Below are 10,000 nucleotides of genomic sequence, written 5' to 3' on the forward strand. Positions count from 1 at the left end.
TGGTAGTGGCTACTACTGGCCAGAATGATAAAAACCCGGTGATAAAGGTTGCTGTCTTGGTAGTGGCTACTACTGGCCAGAATGATAAATCCCGTTGATAAAGGTTGCTGTCTTGGTAGTGGCTACTACTGGCCAGAATGATAAAAACCCGGTGATAAAGGTTGCTGTCTTGGTAGTGGCTACTACTGGCCAGAATGATAAAAACCCGGTGATAAAGGTTGCTGTCTTGGTAGTGGCTACTACTGGCCAGAATGATAAAAACCCGGTGATAAAGGTTGCTGTCTTGGTAGTGGGTACCACTGGTCAGAATGATAAAAAAAAACCGGTGATAAAGGTTGCTGTCTTGGTAGTGGGTACTACTGGCCAGAATGATAAAAACCCGTTGATAAAGGTTGCTGTCTTGGTAGCACTCCTCATTATCTCCGCACTCCCTTCTCCCCCTCTCCGCACCCCCCACAACTGCCCACCCCTTCCCTACCTCCTGCCTACCTACCTCTCCCACCCGCTCCACATCCACCCGACCACCACCCTTCTTCCCAACCCACCCCCACATGTCGCTCTACCTCTTCCCATCACATTCTAAAAGATTTTACACGTGCAGTGGCCGCCACCACCACCACCACCACCAACCAACCCATTCTCCTTTCAACATCACCACCGATGTGATCAAAGGCCGAGTTTGTTTTTTTTTCTGTCTGCATCTGTCTCTCTTTCTCTGTCTCTCTTTCGTTCTTCTTCTTCTCCCTCCTCTTCTCTCTGTGTCTCTCCTCTTCTCTCTCTCTCTCTCTCTTTCTTTCTGACTCCTTCCTCTTCGTTCTCTCTTTGTCTCTCTCCCTCATTATATATATCTCTCTCTCTGTCTCTGTCTCTCTTTCTTCTTCTTCTCCCTCCTCTTCTCTCTGTGTCTCTCCTCTTCTCTCTCTCTCTCTCTTTCTTTCTGACTCCTTCCTCTTCGTTCTCTCTTTGTCTCTCTCCCTCATTATATATATATCTCTCTCTCTGTCTCTCTTTCTCTTTTCTTTAAAAAAAAAAAAAACATTGACGTCACGAAAAGACGCCCCCTTAGCGGTGACCCAGTTTCCCCCTCTAACAACCCCCCCCCCCCCCCCCCGCCCCCCCCTCCCCCCCCCCCCCACTCCGCACCCTTCTCCTTTCTGTTCAGTTTCTAAGCAATTTGTTGTTGTTGTTGTTGTTGTTGTCGCTGTTGTCGTAGTTGTTGTTGGTTGGTTGGTTGGTTCAGTCTCTTACCTCCCAACCCCCCACCCCCCCACCCCTACCCCTACCACTCACCACTCAACTCTCACCACCACCACCACCACCCCACCTTTTCTTTCTCCTCTGTCCACCCACCTAGCCACCCCTTACTTCTCCTCGCTCTTTCTCTTCGCTCCTCCTCCTCCTCCTCCTCTTCTTCCTCCTCCTCCTCTTCTTCTTCTTCCTCCTCGTGCTTGTTCGTGCTGCGATTTTGCTGTTCCGTTCTCGCCGCTACGGCTGCAAGGATGGAGGGACGGAGGGACTGACTGACTCACTCGCAGGACACAGAGGTAAGGCAGACAGGAAAGATCGATCAGGGACGGCAAGCTTGACACGAGGAGGAGGGAGGGAGGGAGGGAGGGTTTTCCTTTCCACCTCTCCATACAGGTGAAACACCACCTGAGCATCGCTCCATACATGCCGTGTATGTTATATCATACACCGTCCGTCGCCGTCTGTGTGTCATCAGTTCCCCCCACTCCCACCCCCCACCCCCTTTATCATCCCCACAAACCTGACAACCACTCACCACCGCTCTCCAACGAACCAACCAACCAACCAAGTGATCTCCTCTCCCTCGAGCAGTTTCAGTTTCAGTTTCAGTTTCAGTAGCTCAAGGAGGCGTCACTGCGTTCGGACAAAACCATATACGCTACACCACATCTGCCAAGCAGATGCCTGACCAGCAGCGTAACCCAACGCGCTAGCGAGTGCTTGTTCAACAAAGACTTGTTGAAGGGGGTGGGGGGGTGGGGGGAAGCAAAACCAAATCTGTCGCTGGTGGTTGTGTTTCCTATTCACGGTTCTTCTGCTTCTTCTTCATCTTCTGCTTCTTGTTTTTGTGTGTGTGTGCGGTGTTTACTGTGTGTGAGGGTTGTCGCGGTTGAAAAGGATTACCAACGATCTCTTTGAGTGTATGTGGTTGGTGTTCGACGAACACGTGGTACTATGACTACATCGCATGTGACAAAAAGTGTTTTTACAGGTGTGCTTTTTTTTTCTTTTGTTTTTTTTACTTTTTTTCTTTTTTTTCCCTTTTTTTGGTTACAAATGACGTGGCGTAGTAGCGTATATGGTTCAGTCCGCACGCTTTGACACCTGCTTCAAATTGGAACTGAATTTGACACGTCATCAAAAAAACATGTAAAAATGTAAAAGAATTTTGTGTGTGTGTGTGTGTGTACGTGCGTGTGTGTGCGTGCGTGTGTGTGTGTGTGTGTGTGTGCTTGCGCGCGCGTGTGTGTGTGTGTGTGTGTGCGTATTTGCAGTCTTGTGTTGATGTTTGCGCATGTTACGATAGATGAGGATGGAGGGCGGGAAGGGGGTGGGGGGGGGGGTAGGGAGGGAGAAGCGGGAGGAGAGGGACGGGGAAGGCGGTGGTTTGGATAGGGTGCACTCTTTTTCTTTTTCTTTTTTTTCTTTTTTTTTTTTTTTCCCTTTGGCATCGCGAGTGAAGTTATGCGACATTTCTTGGCATATGTATTATTCACCCTGACCTACCTTTTCGTTTCTGTCTATCTGTCTGTTTATCTGTCTGTGCATAGAGGGGCAACATTTCTTCGTATTATGGATTCACTCTGCCTTTCCACCCATCCATCCATCCATCCATCCATCCATTTGCCCTTCTGCCTGTCTGGCTGTCCTGGCAATTCCTGCTTTCTGTGTAGCTATCGTAAAGGAGGAAACGGTGACTGGAAATGGTTTCACAGAAAACTGACAAGCACAATAAATGCAGTGTTCAATAATATAAATGTTGCACAGATGAGAGCAAAGGCATAGACATATATCATATATATATATATATGCTTCAAGAGTGAGACAATTGAAAAAAAGGTATTTTGATAGATTAGCCGAAGGGAAAACGTGTGTATGTGTATTGTTAGTGGAGAACTCTGAGATAAGCAACAAGCAGTGAAAATATGTTGGGACAGGCCAATACTGACTTGGTGTTGAGTGCGATAAACAAATCAATAAATAAGTCAGTAAAGAACATACATAAAAGTGCGCGCGCGCGCGCGCGTGTGTGTGTGTGTGTGTGTGTGTATGTGTGTTTATATGTTGTCAGTTTCAACATGATTCAACTTTCAGTGACATTCGTTATTTCTGTGAGGGGGCTGGGGGTGGGGAGGGTATGGGTGTGTGTGTGAGTGGGTGTATGCTCCACGTGAATGTGTGAGTGCCTGCTTGTGTGTGTGTGTGTGTGTGTGTGTGTGTGTGTGTGTTCGTGACACACCACAGAACGTTGTGCAGCACAAAGTGAGAAAGACTGGCAGGCACAGTATGTACGTCCGCACGTGCCAAGCCACTGCAAGACTGCAAGTTTGCCTGCACGTGCAGCACGAACGTCGTCAATTCATGTGACAGTGACAGCCGCCGATTCCTTTGTTCACTTGCACTGGAGAAAACAGAAAAAAACAGAGAGAGGGGTGGCCTGACACGGAGACAAACAAACCCACCGACCAACCAAGATTGCTGGAGACAAGACTGTTGCTGTTGCTATTTATGTTGTTGCGTGAGGCTATCAGAGACTTCTTCAGCATTCAGGGTTTCGTTCGAAAGCTCCCGAAATTCACATGAAGTGTTGGAGCTTGCCAAACAAAGGGAAGGCAGTGGTGTGAGCCCCTGTTCACCACCACTGAGCAACGTACCGGCAGAATAGAAAGACAGACATTTGTGGTCAAAAGAGAGTGACGGGAAACTTACTTATCTGGCATTAGCTTTACAATAAAAAAAATAAAAAAATAAAAATATTTAAGTGGTACAAACTGGACAAGTGAAACACCAAAGTGTCATTTGTGGTCTACAAACAGTGACAGCAAACTAACTGGTCTGTCAGTGCCTGAAATAAACCCAGTGACAGGGGTGACAATTTGGTCCAGGAGAACGCCGGAAGGTGTGTGTCATTTGTGGCTCTCGTCTCGTCTCGTCTCGTCTCGTCGCGTCTCGTTCTTCCTATCCTTCCCTCCTGGGCGTGTGTGGAAAAGAGACGCGCGTCAGCATGGCCGCCAAAGCCAATAACTCCCGACAGGATGTGACGTCATGGGACGGGTGAGTTATTTCCCTTTCAACGGCACTATCGTAAACATACAGTGCCAAATTCCAGTCTTTTTTTTCTTTCTTTCTTTCTTTTTTTTCCCCCTTCCTCTGTCTTTTTGTATCTGTGTCTCCGTCTGTACAGATTGTCTGTCTATGAATGTATATATACATGTATGTGTATCTCTCTCTCTCTCTCTCTCTCTCTCTCTCTCTCTTCATCTATCTATCTATTTATCTATCTACCTATCTGTCTCTCTGTTGTCTCTCTCTCTGTCTCTCTGTCTTTCTCTCTTTCTGTCTCTCTCTCTCACTCACTCTCTTTCTTTTTCTCATACAAGAGATTTCAAGATTACAAGATTCTCGGGAGTCTGTGATTTAAAGAGCGATAAATGCTTATTCCACGACCCTCAAAAAATAAAATCGTCTCGTTTCCATTCTTTTCTTTCTCACTGTCTCAGACCTGACATCCTACCAAACCCCATCCCTCTGTCTGTCTGTCTGTCTGTCTGTATGTATGTATGTATGTATGTCTCTCTCTCTCTCTCTCTCTCTCTCTCTCTCTCTCTCTTTCACACACACACACACACACACACACACACACACACACAGAATCTCTTTCTGTCTCATTCTTTGGTGTGTGTTTTTGTTTTTCTTCATGGTGTTTTTTTTATGTTCTGTATTGTCTGGTGCCACGTCAGCCCGAGCAGCAACTGTACGCCACTCACACGCACAGAGAGAGAGACAGAGAGGGGAGGGGAGAGGGGTTGGGGAGGGAGAATGGGGTTGGGGGGTCCCTGTTCTCATCTTTGTCTTTTTAGTGAAGTGATGATAAACTGAAGAACGAACGAACGAACGTACACGCACCCAGCCAAACATCTCTCTCTCTCTCTCTCTCTCTCTCTCTCTCTCTCTCTATATATATATATATATATATATATATATAATATATATATATATATCTCACACGCACACACACACACACACACACACACACACACACACACACACACACACACACACACACACACACATACACAAGATACTGATAAGGCTGACACACATTGCCTCATGTGGCATTATCACCGACAATAACATTGACGTGAAATTGTTTTTTTTTTAAAGCTCTAAAATTGTAAGATCTGAACTCATCTACAGTTATCCACAGTGAACAAAAGCAGCAGCAGCAGCAGCAGGTAAAACAATAACAACCGAACAACAACTCTTTTACTACGTACACTTGCCCGAAAACAATTAGGCTGTTGAATAATGCGTGTGGTATTCCATCCCGTTCTATTGCTTGTGAAAGCTTCTCTGAAGGCCTTCAACATCAGCCACGACACATGGGAGCTGAATGCAATGGACAGACCAAAGTGGCGTTCAGCTGTCCACAAAAGCAGTGCCAGCAAGTCCCCGACAGCCGCCACCATCCCCTGTCCACACTGCGTCAGAACCTTCCGGGCGCGGATTGGCCTGACCAGTCATCTGCGCACCCACAGAGCCCAACCCACCCACCCCCAGGATGACTAGATGGTCCTCGTTGATCCCGACGGACGAACCACATTGCTTGTGCATACGTTTGAGATTTTTTTTTCAGGGCTAGTTGATTGATGTTTCATTTCAAAGGTGATCCTGAATTTGTTCTTTCCTTTCCAGTTCATTCACATTCACCTTCACCTATCCCGTAGTCTTGTGGACCGTTGGGGCGCCACAGGTGATCTGGCAACCAGCATTCTCCAATCCTCTCGGTTTTCTGACCTCCTGATTGTATCGCTCAGCCTCAAACCCGTCCATTCTGGGATGTTGCCCTCCCATCTCTTCCTCTGTCTGCCTCTCCTTCTCCCTCCTTGCACTGTGCCCTGCAGGAATGTCTTGGCAAGCCCTGATGATCTCATGACATGGCCATACCATTTGAGCTTGCGTCTCTTGACCAAGGTCAACAGGTCTTCGTAGGGCCCAATGACTTGCCTGATTCTGAATCCAGTTCATTAGCTCCATACAATTACATTCCGTCACTTGGACTCCTTCCACTCAAATTCAAAACAAAACGAAACAATGGGGGTGGGGGGGGGGGCGGCTTAAAAGGTGGTGTGGCATTAGGCGGGTCGTTTCAGGCGTAAAAGGAGAAACTGGCAGTGTGCTGACTCCGTTAACTCTCTCCATACGAACGGCGAAAGAGACGACGTTAACAGCGTTTCACCCCAATTACCATCATCAAAATATTGCAAGCGGAACGCTCTTATACTGAAGACGTTAATGTTGACAAAGAATACCACAATTCTGACGACGGAAGCTAAAGGTTGGGTCATTCAGACACCCACTGGACATCCGAGGGGTCTGTGTAGAGGAGAAGAGAGGACTGGCCGTACTGAGTGAGTTAATTATAATTACAATAGAACAGAATAGACTGTTTATTTTATTTCCACTAGTACCGACGTCAGATGGGATGGTAAGGGGAGGGAGGGATGAGAGTTATTGTATATGAAGGGCTTGTACGCGCGCACGCTCACACACTCGCGCGCGCTCACATACACGCGCACGCGCACGCTCACACACACGTGCATGCACAGAGAGGGAAGGGAGAGAGAGAGAGAGGAGGGGACGGGGGGGGGGGGGAGAGAGAGATAGAGTATATGAAGATTTATGCTCACTTGAATATCCTCCACACATTACGCATCAGACTTGCATATGAGACTGATGAATAACCTTTCGGCGAAACGATTGGTTTTGTTGGGACTCAGTACTGCTTCTGTATGACCCGAGGGAAGCATCCGAAAGCTGGATGTGATTCATCCTAACTGATTGACTGACGTTGCATTTCTGAGTGGGTGGCCCCTTTTGGCATGATTATGTCGCCCAGAGATGGTAGATCAGACATATGGTCTGATCAGACAGATCAGGTTGTTTTTCATGGGAAACAACGATAACCGCCATTTATCTGTGAACTCATCAGTGCCTCTTTCAGACCTGCCCATACATGGATCAGTCTTCTCTCTCTCTCTCTCTCTCTCTCTCTCTCTCTCTCTCTTTTTCTTTCCTTTTTTTTTTTGACACTGTGGGGGGTATGTACATGCACAGCATCTCCTCATATTTATTTACGAGAAATTACAATTTTCCATTGATAGCTAAAACGATATATATATATATATATATATATATATATATATATATATATATATATATTGTGTGTGTGTGTGTGTGTGTGCGCGCGCGCTCTATAAAAATAAGCCAGTAAATTCCATAATTTTTATCACCGAGACTGTTGGTAGCTTAAGTGAAGATGTCTTTAATCCCTTATTCAGGAATTATTATTCATATGAAATCATGCGAAATACATAGTGGGTGTTCAGCTATGAAAGACGTTGAGGAATTAGATATTATGTCAAACATTGATTTTCAAAAAAAAAAAAAAAAAGCACAAAATAATTCAAATTTGCAAACCATTCGCACATATGTGTCAGAAATTCTACATTCCTCTGACATTGATTCACATGATATGGCACCTCGTGTTCTGGTGCCACCTGTCCCTCCCTGGGAGAAAACTAAAGTTAAAGTCAACATACACGTTTCTGACACAGCAAAACAACGATGTCTACGTGTGATAGCAACATCTGTTAGAATTGAATAAGAAGGAAAAAAATGATAATCATTGAAGTTTACACTGATGGCTCAGTTCTAGATATCTGATCGCAGCGCTGGGTCTGCATTTGTGATTCCTAGACAGAAAAATCTTAGCATTTAGGGTATGGGACATTCCACTTTTACAACAGAATTGGTGGCCATCTTAATGGTCTTAGATAATCTTGTTCAACTACCAAGAACGATCAGTAATATCCCTTTTTGTGTTGATTCTCAATCAGCTTTAAAAAGTTTGCTCCTTTTTGAAAATAACCAGAGAGAATATTAAATATTATTTACATAGCTCCCTATTTATGAAAGGTGCACATGATTTTTTTGTTTGTTTGTTTGTTTTTTTGTTGGATACCATCACATACTGGATTTCTATAATCATAACGACCAAGCAAGCAGAGCAGCAGAAAGGGTAGCAAAGAATTTTACAGGTAAAAGTATATTGCTCGTTGTCATACAAAGAAATAAGTAATATTCTAGAAAAAGACTTTTATAATTGCTTTCATTCAATTCTAAAGCCTCGTCAGTGGACTCTCTCCGATTCGCAGACCAATTCAAAGTTTGATATTTAAAATAATTGAGAAAATGTCTGAATTTTCAGACTTATATCTAATTTATTACGGACTAAATATTGCCCTAAGGTCAAGTGCACATGCTTCAGTAATTTTGTAGTCAAACATAATTGTTTTTTTACTGTGGTTTGATGAAGTCCTACCTGCATGGAAGTGTTTTATCATACGTGACTGCGGACATTGATGAATCTGACTTTTTGCATTCGTTACCAGTTGTTTGGCTCGTTAGTTTAGCGATTTCGCTTTTACGAAGTCCATCAAGTAAGTGTCTGTTATTGTACTTGATTATTCATTTCAAACTCCACCCTTCACCTACCTTGTTACCCCCAACTCACCGTTAACCCCCTCCCACTCCCTCTCCTCTCCCAAGCAAAAACACTGAAATGTAAAAGTCGATACTCTAACAAGATGTCTACAGTCACCAGTATGCGTGACGGGACATTCATCAGAATTCATCATCATCATATGTACATTATTATAATACGATAAAACAAAAGATAACAGCCGAGTCTACAAAACTGACAGATGGAAAAGGCATGTAGAAATAGCAAGGGATTACTGTCCCCAAAGAACCACCTGTGGTCAGAAACGTCGACACATGAAATTTGATATTTTTTTCACATCCCACTCTTTAACATACTTTCTCCATTTGTACCTTATTATATATGTATGATAGTCAGTCGTGTCCGACTATGACCATCAGAACAACAGAGGAGGCAACTGCTGTCCCAACTATCTGGGCTAGAATTTGATTGTAGTGGAGAGTGTCTTGCCAAAGTTACATCCCCACTTTCTCGGCCAAAACGGTTTTAGGACAGTCGGCGTTGGTATGGTTCCCAAAGGCCAACTAGCCCCCAAGGCTGCAGCATTAATATAAGAGCCGGTGCAATCATGCCTCCTGGTTTGAGAGTCATAGTCCTTCGCAAAAGACTAAGCTGTAAAATGACTTCACATTGCAGTGGGGAAACTATACAGTTCTCGCTTTGCTGTTGGCCCGACTTAGCTCATGCCAGTCTGTGATGTTATATATTATACACGTTTTGAGGAACTTGCTAGTGATTGTTGAGGGAGGTCGGAAAAGTGATGGGGACGGAGGATGGTGGGTGGGAGTGAAGGGGGGGGGGGCTGGGGGTAGTTAAGAAGAGCTGAATGGATGCAGATTGCGTTATTTCAACTTGCTTCTTTTCGCATGACAGCAAAGGCAACGTGAACAGAGTGTGAAATCACCCTGAATCGTGATTATCTCCCCTGTCACTCCCCTCTTTCCCACCTCTCCGCGATCTACACACTCCATCCCTCTGTGTGTGGGAGGGGGGGGGTCTCTCTCTCTCTCTCTCTCTCTCTCTCTCTCTCTCTCTCTCTCTTTCTCAATGATTATATTGTATTGCACTACATTGCATTGTATTGTATTGTAGTGTATTGCACCTGTTGTAGTGTAGTGTAGTAGTGTAGTATCACAACAGATTTCTCAGTGTGACGTTCGAGTTGCTCTCTCCGGAGAGAGCGTGTCG

At 45.0% G+C, this 10,000-nt stretch overlaps 1 protein-coding gene across 4 annotated transcripts in view; it reads left to right on the forward strand.

Moving 5' to 3' along the window:
* Positions 1-10,000, forward strand: part of LOC143301270 (tumor protein p53-inducible protein 11-like) — a 158,306-nt gene that overhangs the window by 82,171 nt on the left and 66,135 nt on the right. For 2 of the 4 annotated variants that reach the window (XM_076615430.1, XM_076615433.1), the window contains exon 1: positions 4,011-4,302. The exons of the other annotated variants lie outside the window; for them this stretch is intronic. In XM_076615430.1, coding sequence (XP_076471545.1) covers positions 4,253-4,302 — 50 coding nt within the window. In that variant the 5' untranslated portion in view covers positions 4,011-4,252. Of the gene's footprint in view, positions 1-4,010; positions 4,303-10,000 lie in introns of those variants that run through there. 4 annotated transcript variants of the gene reach the window in all.

The sequence above is a fragment of the Babylonia areolata genome, chromosome 27 (assembly GCF_041734735.1).
Source record: "Babylonia areolata isolate BAREFJ2019XMU chromosome 27, ASM4173473v1, whole genome shotgun sequence".
Classification (NCBI taxonomy): Eukaryota; Metazoa; Mollusca; class Gastropoda; order Neogastropoda; family Buccinidae; genus Babylonia; species Babylonia areolata.